The 19,171-nt window shown below is 40.4% G+C and overlaps 1 protein-coding gene across 2 annotated transcripts in view; it reads right to left on the bottom strand.

Moving 5' to 3' along the window:
- dclk2a (doublecortin-like kinase 2a) overlaps positions 1-14,177 on the bottom strand; it is a 337,808-nt gene extending 323,631 nt beyond the window's left edge. For both annotated transcript variants that reach the window (XM_059963368.1, XM_059963367.1), the window contains exon 1: positions 13,751-14,177. In XM_059963368.1, coding sequence (XP_059819351.1) covers positions 13,751-14,177 — 427 coding nt within the window. The remainder of the gene's footprint in view (positions 1-13,750) is intronic.
- Between the last annotated feature and the right edge of the window lie 4,994 nt (positions 14,178-19,171).

The raw sequence follows: 19,171 nt of genomic DNA, 5'->3' as shown, positions 1-19,171 counted from the left end.
CCGTTTACTGTTCACTCCTCCACATTAACGTATGGTGAAAACTGTTGATAAAACAATACAAAATGTATACAGTACTTGTTTCCTTCTTGATATCACATTTACATCGTAAATACTTGCAAAAGTAAAACTACAACAACTACATTACATTAAAGTGCAGCATACAGTCAGAATCTACCTACGCCATTGACTGCTTTAAATACACTTCAACACAAACTATCCGCAACTCTTTAACTAACGAAAACATAAACCTTATCAACCGTCATTACTTTTAACAGAATCAGCGTTAACATTTTTAATTCAACACATTGATTATCTCATGAACTTACGGCGTTGCTTCACTGATGTTTCTAGTGCGTAGAAAGAAAACTTTTCTTGTGCTGATCCTGCACATGTGAGCCCCCTCCTTCCCGTTTCTCCAAACCGGTATTTTCCCACAAGATGCAGTGAAACCGGGTGTGATGTCATCGCATGCCGCGATATATCACAGACAACGAATTTACTTTAAACAATCCTAACTTTAACTAAAAAATGTTAACAAACGAATTACTAAAGCGAAAATATTATAAACTAAACAAATGCCATAAAGGCAACACACTCCCCGCTTGACCTTCGTAAGGTCACAATGAACATAATACAAAACTTCAGTCTCTAAATTAGTCGTTAGGTAGAAGTAGAATGACTTCTGTAACTGGCCTTTGGTAAATTTTCACATCACCTTGGTCGGTAGTTTTCAACTCAACCTTCCTGACATGTCCATCCTTACTAGGGAATGTGGCAGTGATTCTGGCCATTGGCCAGCTGTTGCGGGCAATTTGCTTGTCCCCAAGCAGGACTAAATCTCCAACTTGAAGATTCCTGCAGGGTTCTGTCCACTTTTGTCTGTGATGTAACAAAGGTAGATATTCATGTCTCCAATGAGTTCAGAACCGATTTGCCAGAGCCTGGACCTGTCTCCATTGCTTTGTGTACAAATCCTTATCTGAGAAGTCCCCTGGTGGAGGGGGGGGCTCCTGCCTTCTGCGTAAGGAGCATTGATGGCGAGAGTATGAAGGGGTTTTCCGGGTTAGAAGACACGGGTAGGAGTGGTTGTGCATCTATAATGGCTGTGACCTCTGCCGTTAGTGTGCACAGTACCTTGTGGGTCAATCGGGTGTGTTGCTGCATCTCAGGTTTCTTTTCAGGGTTTTTTGCAAGGATGTGAACCGCTTGACTGCCTGCTCTTTGTTGTTTGGCAAGCACTGGCGTGGTTCTCTGAAAGGTAGTGGGGCGACCCAATTATTTGCTTCATCTCTGAAGACCTTGGTGTCCATCATTTTTAAGAAAATGACGTCTTGAGCTGATGGAGCAAGTTTATTATCATACTCAGTTTGAGCGAAGACTGACTGACCCAGCGTCTTGTCGGTTACTTTACATTTGTTAAAACCCTGCCGTGCTTCCTTGATACACATGAAACTTGCGCAGGGTTGAAAAATTGAATGGCGGCCACTCTCTAGCACATTGGTCTTGAGTGTGTTAACTGTCGGTTTGTGTACATTGCCAAGACACACCTCTCCTATCACCACCCAGCCCAGATCCAGGCATTGTGCAAAGGGGGCGTCGTGTGGTCCATTGACCTGCTGCCTAACCTTGTGCACCTGGAGAACATCTCTTCCTAATAGCAGGAGTATTTCTGCTTTTGGATCCAGTTCTGGGATGTGTTTGGCGATGTGGTGGAGATGTGGCTGGTGTAGCACTGCACTTGGCATCAGGATCTCAGTGCAGTTCTTCAAAATTTCATTGCACTCTAAGAGTGGAGGGAGACAGATGACGACTTTACCATCCAGGGACTCGAGCTGGAAGCCTTCTGCCTTCCTTCCATAAGTTTCCACGCTGCCTGAGCAAGTTCTAAGGTAGTATGGGAACTGATTACTCTCAATGTTGAACAAGTCAAAGAACTCTGGACTGACTAGTGAGCGATTGCTCTGATCGTCCAGAATTACATAGGCTTTGATGGCCTTGTCTTTGGCTCCCTTAGTGTACACCTTAGTGAGGCAGATCTTTGAACAAGAACGGCTTGACTGAGCTTGACTGCAAACTTCTGTGCAGCTCGAGCTGACAATAGTTGTCTTGGAGTGAGCCTCTCCCTCCCCGCCGTCCTGTTGTGGGGGTGAAGGAGCTTTGTCGGTTTGCGGTAACGGGCCGGGATGCATGGCCCCATCGTGATTAGTGTTATTAAATTCCGGGCACTTCACGGTGATCGTACACTCTCTAGCAAGGTGAGAGGTAGAGGAACAGCATTTAAAACATATTTTTTTTCTCCTTGAGAAGGGCCATCCTCTCTTCAAGGGGTTTTTCCCTAAACGTTCTGCATTTTTGAGGGAGTGGGGTTTGTTATGCAATGGACAATTCTTGCTAGGGTCGTTGTTAGTTGTAAAGGCTTCAGTCTTAAGCACTGAGACAGGTTTATTAATGTTGAAATTATTTGAAGTGGATTTATCTGGCTTGGTGTAAATTGTACTGCTTCCTGGACCCATGAGGCTAGGGTCGTTTCGCTTCTTCGTCTCCTTGCACGCAAACCTAGTGAAATACTCGAAGGGAGGAAATCGACCATTGTTCTCTTCCTTGTACTCTGTGCCAACGGACACCCACCTTTCCTGCAGCCCAAATGGAAGTTTGTCCATGATTTGTCTAATCCCGTATGGAGTATCTAGGTATAATAGACCAGTTGAGTAGCCATCTTCTTTGGCACCTTGAATCTCCATGAGTGAATCTCCGAGCTCTCTTAACTTAATGTGGTCCTTGGCTGACACCTTAGGAAAATTTTCCAGACGTCGGTATAGTGCCGCTTCAATAATTTCGGCGGCCGCATAGCCCTCCCAAAGTCTCTCCCATGCTTTGCGTAAGGCTAGCTTGGGGTTGTTGATGTACACTGAATGTATGCGTCTCACTTGTTCGCATGATTCTTTTCCCAGCCATTTCGCCATAAGATCAAACTCTTGGGTTGCTCTGAGCTGGATTCCGTCGATAGCGTTGGTGAATGTGGAGTACCATGCACGGTAATTTTCAGCTTTATCGTCAAACTGGTATAGTCCTGAAGTGACGAGATCTCGTCGTGCTAAATACTGTGCCATGGGTTCAACTGCAAGTGGCATGCGGCCTGGGGGAATATATCAGCGGGTATATGACTGAGAGCGTACCTCTGTTATGGAATTTGCTGTTCTGAATTCAGCCTTTGCCTCTCTTCTCGCCAAATCTGGTAAGTTCGGTGTCGAGAAGTATTTGTCATCAGCCCTTTCATTCTTGAATTCATCACGGAGTTGCAAGGGTAAACTGTCTTCCTCGGATGGATGTGATGCAATTGGGCCTCTCTGAGGCTCCTCATGAAATGGGGCATTAGCGTATAAATATGGAGAGGAAGAACGAATCTTCAGGTCTATTTGAAATCGGACATAGTCGCTTGTGTGTTCTAATCTGATCTTTTCTGAGGTAGATTTTACGTCAACCAGATCATGCATTTCTTCAGCATTTTCTATTAACTCTGCTTCCACCCTGGCAGCTTCTGCTTCTTGGTGTAGCGTCAGCACTTCTATCTCTGACGCTATCCTTACCCTTTCCATCTGGTTTTTGGCTTCTCTGGCAGCCGCTTCCTTCCGGTTTTCGGCTTCTCTGGCAGCCACTTCCACTTTCAATTTTGCTTCGTGTTCGGCGTAAAACGCTTGCACCTTGACGGCTTCTGCCTTAGCTCTTGCATGGGCGGCCTTACTTGATGATGCCCTACTGCCCCTGTCACTGGATGGCAATGACTTGATGTTGGATTGAGTTGTCATTGCAGCACTTGAAACACCTGATAATGCCGCCTTTTCACTGTAGTGTTCTCGCTCAGGTGTAAGAGAACTCTGAACTAAACACTGAGGTAAACCGTAGTCAATGAAAACAGGATTGCAGTAAGATTAACCATTTACTGTTCACTCTTCCACATTAACGTAAGGTGAAAACTGTTGATAAAACAATACAAAATGTATACAGTATTTGTTTCCTGCTTGATATCACATTTACATCGTAAATACTTGCAAAAGTAAAACTACAACAACTACATTACATTAAAGTGCAGCATACAGTCAGAATCTACCAACGCCATTGACTGCTTTAAATACACTTCAACACAAACTATCCACAACTCTTTAACTAACAAAAACATAAACCTTATTAACCGTCATTACTTTTAACAGAATCAGCGTTAACATATTTAATTAAACACATTGATTATCTCATGAACCTACGGCGTTGCTCCACTGATGTTTCTAGTGCGTAGAAAGAAAACTTTTCTTACGCTGATCCTGCACATGTGAGCCCCCTCCTTCCCGTTTCTCCAAACCGGTATTTTCCCACAAGATGCGGCGAAACAGGGTGTGATGTCATTGCATGCCGTGATATATCACAGACAATGAATTTACTTTAAACAATCCTAACTCTAACTAAAAAATGTTAACAAATGAATTACTAAAGTGAAAATATTATAAACTAAACAAATGCCATAAAGGCAACACAACAACTACTTAAAGAGAACCATGTACATTAAATGTAATTTGTGTACAAATTTTTTGGTGTGCATGTTTTTATTGATAATATAATTATATAGAGAGTAATTAATTAATTATATACTACATTATTTTATATATATATATACTTTAATATTTACAGAGAGTAGTGGACTCTACCCAATACATCACAGGTATATCCCTCTCCACGATTTGCAGTATCAACAGGATGCACTGCTTCAAGAAGCAAAATCCACATTCAAGTATTTCTGCTATCTAGCTATACCATCTTTCTGCAGCTACCAAGAGGCAGAAAGTACAGAAACCTTAAGTCCCACACCACCAGGTTCAAGATAAGACCAGCTACTTTCCTACAAACATTTGCTTCATGAACCAACTAGCACAACTCTAATCACAGCAGTTTTATAAATCTGTGACCACTTTGATCGTTTTGCACTAAATAGACATTTTAGTTTGAATTGTGCTCTTTTGATAAGAATGTCATTAATTCATTTAATTTATATTCTTCATGTGGATGCTTATATGTTGCTATGCACCAGTGATGTTGCTGCAAGTTTTTCATTGCACCTGTGCATCCATCCACTTGTGCATGACGATAAACTTGACTTTGACTTTAACTTGATCCAAGTCAGATTTCACTTCATCCCATCGTGTATTTTAAAACCCAAATGCATGGAAATAAATGGTAATAAATTCATGACTGCCGGCACAACAACCTGAATAACGGTGCATGTAGCAAATGGGACAAAAAAAAATACACTGGTAGGTCCTTCCAGTTTAACGAATGTTCTTTCTAAATATGTCTTAATTAAAGAAAAACACCAGAACTCTTCAACAGAATAGACAATCCTTACAGTGTTTAAAAGGGTGCTAGAACAGAGTAAAGATTGGAACTTTTCTTCAAGGCCTGAACACAAATTCTACACTGTCTAAATTCTAAAGGTTAATCAATTTATTTTCTACTGAAATACTGACAATCCTGCTTTGTATCGCTGTCATTATGCTTTTGAATACTAGGGCCTGATTGCAGTATTTAAAACAATTGAGCTATTTCATTTTAGTCACAGAAACTCAGCATTCCAGGTTTCATTATTGAAAGGGAGGAAATGTGACATCAGCACTGTGCCCAGCAATGCAGATTCATTTCCTCCCCAGTACTGACTATGAACTTGTTTGAGGCAGGAAATGTCCGGATCAGCAAGTTCTTAATGAAAAGTACATTCTATGTGTTGAGAAGAAATGTAGATAAAATAATTAACTCAATGAGCTTTAAATTGTGTTTGCATTGCTAAAACATCTTTAACCCAAGGAAATACATTGTCAATTTTCCAACTTGTTGCAAAGACATGGCTAAAAACTGCAAGGGAATTAGACTAAATGGAACAGTTTAAAAGCAAAACAAAACTGCAGATATTGGAAATCTGAAATAAAAACAGAAAGTAATGTAACATCATAGCAGAGAAAACAAGTTAACAGTACTAAGTCCATGATCTTACATCATAAGTGTTTTAAAAAGTTTTTAGTAGTACAGAGACTGGAGAGAGACAGAAAGATTTAGAGGTTCACTTTTCCCTCAAGAGTGGGATCAAGATAGCTGATGGCTCTCAAAAAATTGTGGGCAGAACAGTGCACAGAGGCTAGAATCAGTAGAATGTAGCATTCAGAATGCACTGGAGAATGTGGGACTTAAGTTATTGTTGGGGCCATTCTCTTTAATAAATAGTAACAATCTGGACAAGCATATATGGAGCATGACTTCAACATTTGTAGAAAGTCATGAAACTGCTGATGAAGTGGACTGTAACATATTTCAGGAGGACAGATAGAAACTTTTAATGGAAACATAACAGAGGATGTTTTACAGAAAATATTGTGTAATAGTGCGTTTTGGTAGAAAGAATAGGAATTAGATGATAAAACTAAATGGTGTAATTTTTTAAAGGGATGCAGAATCTGTGAAAGAGCTGGGGATAGGAGGATAACTTGAGAAGCCATACAGGATCCTTTCCTTTATGAATATGCAGGATTGAATTTTAACAACCCACCTCACTATGAAAGAGTTGCTTATCACAGACTGCAGTACTTTAATATACTACCATATATTTGTTCAGCATATGGTAACAGCTAGCTTCCCAACCAATCAAAGCTAAACGGGTATGATGATAGACAAGTGAAATTCTCACTTTAAAATCACAATTCAAGCATTTATACTTCATGGTCACAGAAGTTTGCTGTATCACAAAGGAGAACAAAATGGACAGTGGGCGCATGCAGATTTCTCAGAGATTCAGTGACTCGTTACTTGACGGCATTCTGGGGTTGATTCATTGGACAGCTACTTTATTGTAGACCTAAAGACCTGGAAAGATCTAGCCAGCAGAAGCCTTCAAAAGCATTACAATCAACTGCTGCCTCATTTGGTGCTGCAAGCCCTTTAATGATATAATCAACTTATGTAAAGTGAGCACAGTGCTCTAATCATCTACAAATTAATGCCTTGTATACAAGTCACCAGGCAGGACTCTCCTTTTCTATTTATTCACCTTCAATCCAGTCACCAGTGGCACTTATCCTCTTTCTCAGAGAAAATGTTGCTTGCATTCTGCTGAACACTTTCCCTCATTGCAGCATCTGCAATCTCTGTGCCTAAATTCCATTATTCATTAGTTTCTTCTTCTCCTCTTTATGAGAGAAGTCAGCAGAAGTAGAGAAGATGATTCTGCAGCCGCCTATCAACTCATATCCACAGAGGACGTATCATTGAAGATAACCAACAAGGCGTCAGAGGTGGTGGCACAACTACACGGTGATAGAACTACTTCATTGACACTTACGGCTTGAAACACAATCATTTAGTCTTGAGGTCAACAATGATTTGTAAGTGATCAGGAGAACAATAACAGTCTTAGTGGTTCACACCCATCGTTTATCTACTAGGGCAGGGCTTCCCAACCTTTTTTTATGGCATGGAGCCTTAGTATTAACTGAGGGGTCAGTGGAACACAGGTTGGGAACCCCTGAACTAGAAAAACTTCACATCTCCTACAAGCCACTCACAAGGAGAAAATCCTCTTCAGAGGTGAAGGTCCTGTAGCAGAGGGCTCAAATACGTACATTGATGAAGAAAACAGGCCAAGTTTTCACCTAGTGATTTACTCATCACTTTAGCAAGTGCAGATGGTAAAGGCAAGGACAGCAATGTTAAAGTCTGCATTGGCGATTACAAAACGCTGCAAGCTCTGTTCAGCTGGATAAAGATCATGCACCCAGTTATCAGTACGGGATAGGAAACATCGGTCAGCAGCAAAGAATTTGTAAGGAGCTCCCCCACTTTGGATCTCACACTATGAAATCAACCATTGAAAGGATGAGAGACATCCCAACCTTGGAAAAGGGGGGGGAGTTGGGGGGGGGGGTTGATACATGAGATGAACAACAGTGACAGAGATGTCCCAAGTATTTTCTCATCTCCTGACAGCAGTCTGCCCCTCACTTGCTACTGAAGATACAGTCTATGACAAGGCCTTCACAAGCTCTAAAACTAAACACATCAGCAGGAGTTTCTCACCCAACAGAAAATCCAGTCCAGATAAAAGGTCTCAGCCCAAATTGACGACTGTCCATTTTGCTTCACGGATGCTGCCTAACACACCGAGTTCTCCAGCAGCTCGTTTTCCTTTGCACTAGAGTCTAACATCTGTGGTCTGCTGAGTCTAGTTATCAGAAATTTGTTCACCCTAATCTAACACAACACTTGTATAGTTAATGTTTTAAGGAAGAGGAAGAATAGCTAGCTGAAACTGCACAAGGATATATACATGTGGGTGTGTTCTGTACCGTTTATTCAGTTTCAGTTCTTTGGGCTGACATTTGTTGACACAATTGCCTACTCTCCAACTTTTGTGGTAAATGTGGAATGGAGAGATCAAACAATGATGCTATCAAGGGTGAGTTGACAAGGCACTTGAGGTTACACATGGGACATAAAAAAATAGGATTCCCATGTTGAGAGATGGGTGCATTTCTGGAGGCTAAATGAATATCAGAACGGTTAGGTCATTCCAGATAGTTAGTGCTACAAAATGCTCTGGAAAGTGCTTGATATCTTGACTATTCTTAGGATACTGGTAGATGCATATTGACCAAGGTACAAGAAATGCACTTTAATTATGGCAGTAATTTACTCCGTGGCATTCCTTACAGATACATTTTTTTTTATTAGTGGTCTGGGTTTGTTGGTGAGGTTCCTCACTGAGGTTATCAGCCATACTTTCATGGTGCCCTCTGTCTCCAGTAGCTAGTCTTCAAGATACGAAGACATTGTGGAGAGCTACATGGGAATCTTCAGCTCATCTGGAGAATTATCTACCTGTGGTTACATACAATCATAATTTTAATATACTGGAAACCATTCCAATTAATGCGCACTCCTGAGTGATCTGGAAATTTATGCCTTGAAAATTATGCTCTAATCCTGTGGAAGCCCGTCAGAACTGCAAATTTGAACGTACGTGCATTCTGGCTGGTGATATTATGGACAAAGTTGATGTAATTGCTACTAGTTGTGAGAAAGGTATTTGTTATCTGTTTGATAACAAAGTGGCCAACTGCTATAAGTCTCTGGCACACCCCTGAATGAACCTTCAGGCCTAGTCAAAGGGCAGTAGTCATGTTCATAGCTACTGTTATGAAGCATATTTACCAAATCCAGTGGGCAGCCAGTCATCGAAGAATCTCTTCAAATACTGTTCCGACATATCAGGACTGGCCCTCCAATATCAGATTCAATGTGTGTGGCCTCTGGTGAGATGGACTATTCTAATGACCCCTTCCCTCCTGATTAAAAGCCTTGTTTTGCTGCTCTCAAGTCTATGGCCTTGTCCAACTTGGGCCTTCTCTGATTCTAAAGAATCAGTGCATGACTAGCTCTCTTGGTGATGTAGCAATGAAGAGTTGCAAACTGAAATGTAGGCAGGACCATAGCATGGAAGATAATCAACAACATTCAAAAACTCAGTACAAAAGCTACAAAAGCTTTATTAAAGGTTTCTCGGGCATTTCTTTCACAGAATTACTATTACAGCTGAATACCTATCATCAAATCTACTTTGTAACTGCAGAGCCCGCACCCAATGTCATCCTGTCCTTACCTAGTTTGAACTCTAAAACTGCTATTAAAATTGCTCTTAACATATTCTGATTTACACATGCCTTTCTCAAAGGGAAAGGCATGTCCACGTTCAGGTGGGTAAACATCAGGATGTTGCTGATGAAATTCTTTATCCACTTCCAAATTTACCCACAAAGAGGCACAGTGGCACAGCTCATAGATACAGAGAACCCAGTTCAGTTCTGACCATGTGTGTGCTCTGCATGGAGTTTGCACTTTCTCCTTTGAGCTCTTGCATTTCTTCCACATAAGACAACTAAAGATGCATGGGTTAGTAGGTGAATTGTCCACTGTAAGTCATCTGCATTGTGAGAGTGAATGGCAGTATCAGCGAGCAGTTGACATAGTGCAGGGAGAACAGATGTAATGTAGGATTAGCTTCTCTGTCAAAGATGCAAGTAGAGGAATATGGCCACTTCTGGGCACTTTGTTTTAGAGAGGATGCAGAGGAGGTATATTGGAATGACACTTACAGAATAAGAGAAACCTAGAACAATAGACAGTTAAGGAGAATTTAATGGGGAACTTGAATGGCTTTGATAAAAGGAGACATTGTACAATATGATCGTGTAACTTATAGCCAGAGGGCACCGGTTCAACATCACTGGCCAAAGAATCAGGGGTAACATCTTCTTTAATGCAGGGAAATACTATTATTTGTAAAGGGTAATAGAAATAGTATTTATGAAAGCTTTCTGATAAACTGACTAGCTGTCCAAGGAGGATAAAGATTTTTAATAAGAAAAACAGAATGCCAAAGTGGGTAATTGATGGATTATAAAAATTTGTTTATGCTTTAATTTTTTTGAAATAATACTTTTTGAATATGCATGTTCCTGTAAATAATACCAGGTTAAAGTTTTTACAATGTTTGATCCAAGATTCAAGTTTGAAGAAACAACACAACCAAGGAAATGCTGGTAACAGTTAGCAAGCATCACCACACATTCCGGTGCCAACATAGCATGCCCACAATGCTTGGCAGAACGACACAGAACATAACAAGCAACAAAACAAAAACAGTAAAAACAAGCCCCTCCTTCCCTCCCATCCAGACACATACACAGTCTTTAATCCCAGGACAGGCTTCCAGCGGACATGGACTTGGGCCTACAGACACTGGACTTTGACCTCTCTAATGGACACACAGAAATTTGCAGACTTGGCTTCAGCCAAAAGATCTCAATTTCCATATTTCCAACTCAATCCTTGGCATTGATCCCAGGGCATACTGATCACCCAACACTAAGCCTCGAACTCCGGCCTTGCTGAAGACAGGACCCTGAACATGAGGCCTCGAACTCCAATCTCACTGATTCAGGAACATAGGGGGTACCTCCAGCTCCAATGCAAGTCCGACTCTGGAACCCACTGCAACCACTGACCTGGCCCTTGTCCAATCTCTACTGGTCTGACACCCAACAACCCAACCACAGGTGCCCAAATTCTTTGTCAGTGGTCTTTGAACACAGAACAAAGATTTAGATTCCAGAGTCATGCCTAATTCCATCACATCCCTGTCCCTAACCCTAACCAGACCCCGTAACTTCCCTCTCTGTCCCTAAAAACATCCTCATAATAATTAGAAAAGCAACTAAATCTGAGCTGCAGCTCTGTAGAGGTTGCAGCTCAATACCATCTTGGAACCAAATACCAAATCTCAGAGTATTTCTTTAAAACGGGTGAATGTGAAAATACAATTGTATAGATATTCTCAATTCAACAGGCCTTTATTTTGAATATCATGTGCACTTCCTGGGTTCTTTACCCTTGTTTCCACGTATTCAGATTTTTGAGCCTTTTTATGGAAAAATATACTAAAATTTATTAAATATATTACAGTAACACCATTGTGATACAGCTATATATATCTCCTACAGCTATATAGGTGAAACTTCAAAAAATCTAGAAATTGTAGATCCTCAGATATTCGCCATGGTCTAACTTCAGTCTTCAATGGAACACAGCATCCACTGTTTGGTATTACACATTAGGCCTCTTCTTTGCATTTGCAAGCAGACTAACACTGTTAGTCTATTGTCTGAAGCAAAAGCTTTCCCCAATATGGTTGGTGGTGCACAGCAAGTCGACCACACATTATCCACTACGTTGCATAAACATTCCTATTGTCATTAAACAACACTCCTTTGACTCTCATCAGCAAGCCCATGAATGACCAACTAGCTTGCAGTCTTGGATGAATAAAGAGCACAGACTAAATCTGTGGGATTGTCAACAACATTTTTAAGGTCAGTTTCTCCCTTCTTACAGATGCAAAAGAGTTACTAAGTGAAATTAACTTAAAAACAATCTAAAATAGTTCCATAATGAACACCAGAAGGAATATTACACTATGAGGCAATATGGGATATTTTGTTATATTAGTAGAATTGTATTTCTAATAAATGTTTCTTCTGGTCTGAGAGTCACTGCATTAACACTGTCATCAGAAACCATTCTATAGTCTTGGAGATCCTAAGCTATGATATTTTCCAAGTTGATAGCAGTAAAATGAGACTCAGTCCACTAATTAAAAAAGTAACAATTTACAATTCACAATTAAGCTAAGGACGCATTTCAAAGTTACTTACTTTGTCTTGTCACTTCTAAATTATTAACTCCAGGATTATCCATGTCATTGTACTTCAAGGGAAATCTGATTCAAAGGTTTTCATCTTGCTGATTAACATTATTATAAGGTCAAAGGAATCAGTGAATCAATAAAGGCTCTTCATAAAAAGTTTATTTTTGAATTTATCATAAATAGTCTTAGCTTTTAAAGTTAGTCCCTTTAAAAAGTGAGGGAGTGAAAAGTATGGTATTTATACAAAAGTTATATGAATGTAAGAGTAATGAAGCCCTATTACAATTATACAAGTTCTTTGTGAACTCTAAATATACTGTGCAGTTTGTTATCCCTGCTAAGGAAAAACATGCCATACTGGGAGTGCTACTGACTCCCAGTCTGAGGGATTTGCGCAAGTGAGACTAATTACACAAGGGCTATTTTGCATGACATAAGAAAGAAACAGCTATCTCATTGAAACACAAGACTGAAGGGGCTCAACAGGATAAATCATGGGATGAAGTTTCCCCAGCATTGGAGTCCTAGAGAAGGGTACAAGAAAAACCTTGATGGAATTATTCAAGAACTTTGAGAGTCAGGAATTCTCTACTGCAGACAGCTTTGGGTGCTTAGTAATTGGGTATATATAAAATGCTGAGTCAGGGTAGATTTTTCAATGCTACAAATGTCAAAGTGTTTAAGGGCAATGAAGGCAGGTACAACTGAAGTGGAATATCAGCCATGCTTTTATTGAATGTCAGAATGGGCTGCCAGGGGATAATTTACTAGTCCGACTCCTGTACAGCATCTTACCTTCTTCTCAGATTTTTGATCTTCCCACATCTTTTAGACTTTAAATATCATAAATAGTATTACGGCACCATGGAAGGAACCCTTTCTGATTGCTAAATTAAAGGAATTTGAGAAATAATATGCAAGTATATCAAGCCAAACTGGTGTTATGGAAACATAAGATTAAAAGTAATATATAAAACACAGTTCCAAAAAATGAAGATGATACTAGAAGAGATTATCAGAACAGGTTATTCCATAATTAGTATCCAAATCTCCCATCTGAAAACTCCCCCTTGTCTTTGCATTAATAGCAATCACATACAAAATATTTCTAGAGAAACCTTGCAGGTCAGGCAGCATCCATGGAGTGAACTGAACAATCAATGTATGGGCTGTAATCCTTCATCAGGACTCTCCCTCCATAGATGCTGCCTGACCTGCTGAGTTCCTCCAGCATTTTGTGTGCATTGCACCAGAGCTCCAGCATTTACAATCTCTCATTTGTCTTCAATGAAACCAGCCTACTTTTGTAAAAATACACTTTCTTTATTGGAAATGGTCTATCCACTTGTATTGTGCTGTAGTCTTTGTATGACTTCTCTTGGAGGGCAATGCTGTTCAAAATCAGATTTCTGACTTAGCCTTCCATTCACCTGAAGGCATTGTTTCTTTCTCACTTACCTTCCAGCAATTCATCCAGGCTGGTGATCTTCTTGTTTCCATCAATACTATAGATGGATCTGACTCCTTGGGGCAGGTTGACATTATCTGAGAGAGACTTAGTCAGTTCCACCAGCAAAGCATCCAAGGACCTAAACCTGTCCTGAGAGACAGCATACACAAGCCCCTTAAAATAGCGGTCTCCATTCCTGTAAAAGCGGACTTTTTTGGCTTTTTTCTCCTGGCTGAGTGCTTGCAGAGTGCGGGTCCTGTATAAGCTGCAGTGAGCACTGTGAGCAGGGCTTGGTAAACCATTTCCACGCGAGTTCGCCCCTCCTCCGCCGCTGCCACCTCCACCTCCTCCACCGCCACTTCCACGCCGAGATGATCGGTGACCCCGGCTTCTCTCCTCAAAGTGCTCCAACTCAATATTCCGATCATGTGACATAATTAGTAGTGAAATGAAAAGATAAAACAATAATAAATACTTCCTTTTTAAAAAAAGTTATTACTGCCAAGCTGCTGATAACCCAGTCCCCCTTTTTGACTGACAGCTCTGACTGAGCTAAAATACCACCTTCCCCAAATCGAATGCTCTCTATTGTGGCTTAAAATTTCAAATAATATGAGTAATTGTTATTGCTTCTCATATAAAAAAAATACAGAGCAATGTCAGGAAGGCGCCTTTATCACCAGAGACAATATGCTGGGCTCCTCACGCTGTGGATCCAGGATGAAGGACCTCTCTTCACGTCCTACATCACTGCTGATGGCCTTGGTGATGTCCAAGAATGAAGAGGGAAGTGAAAGATCCGAGGCGATTCCCGTTGTGCCGGCAGCCCCAAACTCGGCCTCCTCCTAAATGCGGGGACTGGTGCGGGAGCGGGAGCCGGCGGGATGCTGTGGTCCACGGCCAGCTGCAGCAGCGAGCGAGCGGGGCAGGAAGGCGGTCGGATGCAGCTCCGAGCTGGCTTGACAACTGGAACGGAAGCAGCGGCAAACGCAGTGCTGGCGGGGGCTCTCCGTGTCCCACGAATCGGGGTGGGAGGGGATGGATGAGGGGCGTGGGGGGTTGATATGTCTCTAGATGCAGGAAGAAAGAGATCCCGGGCAGAGGCGTTGGACTGTTAGCGCGAGTGTAAAGAAACCATCCTTGCTTTTGGCAGTCTTCCCAACGTAGCACGGCCGGTGTCGCAGCGAAAGCAGGGACGTGGGCTGAGCCGCAGTGTGCCGAGCAACTCTGCGGCTCCGGCTCCGGCTCCGCGCGTCCCCGGCTCCGGCTCCGCGCGTCCCCGACCGCGCGCCCGCCGCGCGCACACGCCCCGCACAAAAGCTCCCTCCAGGTCTTAGTGCCGCAGGGGTTAGTTTGCTAACAGTCTCCCAAATCAGTAGGAAATAACTTCTCTCAAATGGGTATCCTTGGTCACTGATTTATAAATTCATATATTTTCAATGGCTCGGAGCCTACAATTGCGTATTATATATAATTCCTCGTTATAGTAGAGAAAAAAAAGTCCTGAATAATACTTAACTGTTTTAATTCAGTTTATTTAGTGATACTAAAAGATGAAATTGTTTTCGTTTTAAAGATATCCATTTCTATCTATTTTTAATTTTAATCTATTTGACGAGATTTACGTGATGTCACAACACTGTCAGTACAATATCTTGACAAAAATACCATTACTATTTTGTATACGAAGTGCTCGAAGCATTGGTGAGGATCCCTACCACCCATCCCACAATTTCTTTGACCCACTACCGACAGGAAGGAGGTACAGGAGCATCGGGACTTGGACTGCCATTCTGGGTAGCAGCTTCTTTCCCCCAGTCTGTGAGACCTATGAATACCCTGCCATCACCAAGATCTCGTCACTAGGACAGCGAGCTGTTTACTGTTTACCTATGCTGCGCACTTCACACGCATTTTGAACTATATTTGATTTCTTTACGTATTTGTGGTAATATTTTGCTTTATGTTCTGTATGTTTATGTATTGTGGGTGCATCGTGGTTTGGAGAAACGTTGTTTAGTTTGGTTGAATATACTGTATGTATAATCAGATGACAATAAACTGGAACTTGACTGACTTAGTTCTTTTAAAAAGCATTGTTTTAATTCTAAAACAAAAATAGTTTAGGCAGACTCTCCTGGAATTTAGATTTTGTGTAAACACAGTAGTTGTACTTTAGGGAACCTAATCTAGATGATCAAAATTCTTGAAGCATAAATTAATACATTTTATGAAAAATATAAGGAAATAAAAGTTGGGAAATTGAGAAGAAAAGTAAGAGAAGGACTTCAAAATGTAGAACAAAAATGCATTCAATAAATACCTCAGATAAAGGATAATTATAAAAAGCAATTTCAACTATTATGAGGATGGGAATGGTGGATTAGTTGATTAGTCACCACAGAATCCACGGAAACAAATGTCAAAGCAAATCTTCAACATTTCCAAGGGACTGCCTGTGAAGAACTTGGATACATTTAAGGGGAACTAAACAAACACAAGCTGGAACAAAGGGAATAAAATCTTGTTGAGATAAGATTAGATGTAACAGAATGGGAGGAGGTTTGCAGGAAGCGTAATCTTTAGTTTAGTCTAGTTGGACATTTTTGTGCAGTACACCATGTAGCTTTGTAAATATGGGATTGGACTGTTTTTATCAGTATAAAGAAAATTCACAATATGATGAAGGGATGGTTTGATGTCTAATTTGTGATGTCTAAGTGGAGGAGAGATGTAACAAAGGACCCCTTTTGCACTGCAACTGTTATTGTAAGATTACCAAGTGGGCAGTGGAAAAGATTCAAGAATTCTCTCAAATCATTCTTGAGAGAGCATAACATCTCCCAGATGTTGTGTTGCAGCCCACTCCCCACCATAGCAGCACAAGGGACATCATAGAGAGGATGCAGAATATTCTACTGGGAAAGGGAGTAAGATGGAAATTGTGCCATATGTGGGTACCAACAATAGGGTTGCTAATGGTCAGACTCTCAGGGTTTGAAAGATGGGTTATAAAGAAGCACTTCAAAGGGAGTAATTTTGAATTACTCACAGAACCACATGCCAGTGAGTGCAGAAATAGAAAAATAAAGGCAGCTTGAGGTACAGCACCAAAGGAAGGTTTTTAGATGCTTGGCACATCAATATCAGACAAGAGACAGGAAGAATCTGGCCAAAAGTGAAAGGACATATCTCAACAGGACTGAGATCAATATCCTCTGTAGAGGTTATTATAGACTGAAATTTATGCAGAATCAGAATCAGATTTATTATCACCAACATGTGTCATGAAATTTGTTAACTTAGCAGCAGCAGTACAATGCAATATATAATATAGAAGAAAAAAGTAAAATAAATAAGTAAATCAATTACAGTATATATTGAATAGATTAAAAATTGTGCAAAAACTGAAATAATATAAATTAAAATAGTGAGGTAGTGTTCAAGGGTTCAATGTCCATTTAGCAATCAGATGGCAGAGGGGAAGAAGCTATTTCTGAATCACTGAGTGTGTGCCTTCAGGCTTCTGTACTTCCTTCCTGATGGTAACAGTGAAAAAAGGGCATGCCCTGAGTGTTGGCTGTCCTTAATAATGGACATTGCCTTTCTGAGACACCGCTTCTTGAAGATGCCATTTCACTGCCATCTCATGTGCTTAGCATTGGCACTGTATGTAGGTAGGACTAGATTGTATATTTCATTTTCTTTGTCGAAGCTCAGCCACAGTTTTAGGGGTACAAACCCATGCCCTACAGCTACAAAATATTTTCCACCTTTATATGGTAGAGGATCACCTTCTTCTTCTACTTCCTTCTGTTCATTGTGTTGGCATTTTGCAATATTACCAGACTTATATTGAACAGTTATACTGTTATAAAGTGACCCGTTTTACTGCATTGTGCAAGAACATTAATCTGAGCAAGATGGGGTAAATTGCAAGTATATAATTTGATTCAGGTGGGAGAAATGAGAAAAGGGAGAACTGGGGTAAAAGGTGGAGGAAGGAGGAAGCAATGATAAGAAAGGGTTATATAGGGCATGGTTTATTAAGTAAAAAGGTCATGATCATATTCATCAATGTCATGATATTCTTTTGAAAAACTGTCAAAAAAGGAGCAGCATTGGAGTCTGCCTATTTAATAATAATAATAAGGCCAATACCACTCTATAAGTGGGCCAATATGATTAGACATACCATATACCTGTACACAGAAGCATAAATTGAAACAGATCACTTCTTATCCCATGAAATGGAATATGTTCCTTAAGGACTGACTTTTTGGTTTTTTTTAAGTGAGATTGTTTCCGGTTCCATATTAAGAGAGCAGCAGTATCATCCCCTCATATTTAATCACTGAGTTCCAAGATCTAGGCCTCAATGCATCCCTGTCAGGCGTATGGTGATATATATGTACTTTGATAGTAAATTCACTTTGAACTTTGAATTTATTTTTGGGTATTTTCCCTTCAGAACAGAATGGGATGTCAGCTTCAATGATTCAGAATCATTATATGACATTTTAACAAAGTGGCATGAAACTGACTCACAGTAGATCTGTACTGAAATGTACTGAGGAAGAATGCTAAATCTCCTGAAATGTGATGAGCACATTGATAAACAAAATGTCCCACTGCAATTGATGTCCACTTAACCAATGCACTTTGCAGTGAACTCTTTATTAATTTTGAAACCTGTAACCAATTAATAAGAAAGTTATGTCTTCTAAGTTCTGCTGTGGATCTTTGCCATAGAAGCTGCAATATCAGCCTATAATACTGTGTTGCAATTTCTATGTAATCCTATGCAATGTCCCAGGTGTTGCTTTTTGACATCAACTAGTATAATTATCTTTGGAACTTGCAATGTGTGCAATAGTTTGCATTTTATTGTGTTCACTAAACCTCAACACCAAGGGTGGAGTCCTAACACCACGATTGATAAATACATGAAGTCCAGTTTCTACTTTTATACAGTAAGGAGTCATTTTAATGTGTTATTTCCTTCTGCTATTTAGTTTTGATTTTTTAACTGCAGGCTAAATTTATTCATTTTTGGTAGATTTCGCTTAAAAAATGGAAATTCAGATCTCAAATGAATCAGCATCACACCACCTTGTTGAAATGCCATGCAACTATCAGAGCCTCTCTAAAACAAGGCTTTCCACCAGCATCAAATAAAAGCAAGAAAATGTTGTGATGTTCATTTTTATCAGGCAGCATCTGTGGAAAAAGAAAGAGTAAATGTTTCAGTTCAATAACCTTCCATCAACAATTCACCTTTCAGGTGAAATTTAAAGATGTTTGCACTACTTGGAATTCCTCCATAAGACACAGGAGCAGAATTGGGTCATTCAGTCCATTGAGTCTTCTCTACCATTCCATCATGGCTGATCTATTATCTCTTTCATCCCCATTCTCCTGCCTTGCCC

The sequence above is a fragment of the Hypanus sabinus genome, chromosome 3, assembly GCF_030144855.1.
Source record: "Hypanus sabinus isolate sHypSab1 chromosome 3, sHypSab1.hap1, whole genome shotgun sequence".
NCBI lineage: Eukaryota > Metazoa > Chordata > Chondrichthyes > Myliobatiformes > Dasyatidae > Hypanus > Hypanus sabinus.
Note: the sequence above shows the minus strand (reverse complement) of the source record. Positions and strands in the feature narration are given on the sequence as shown.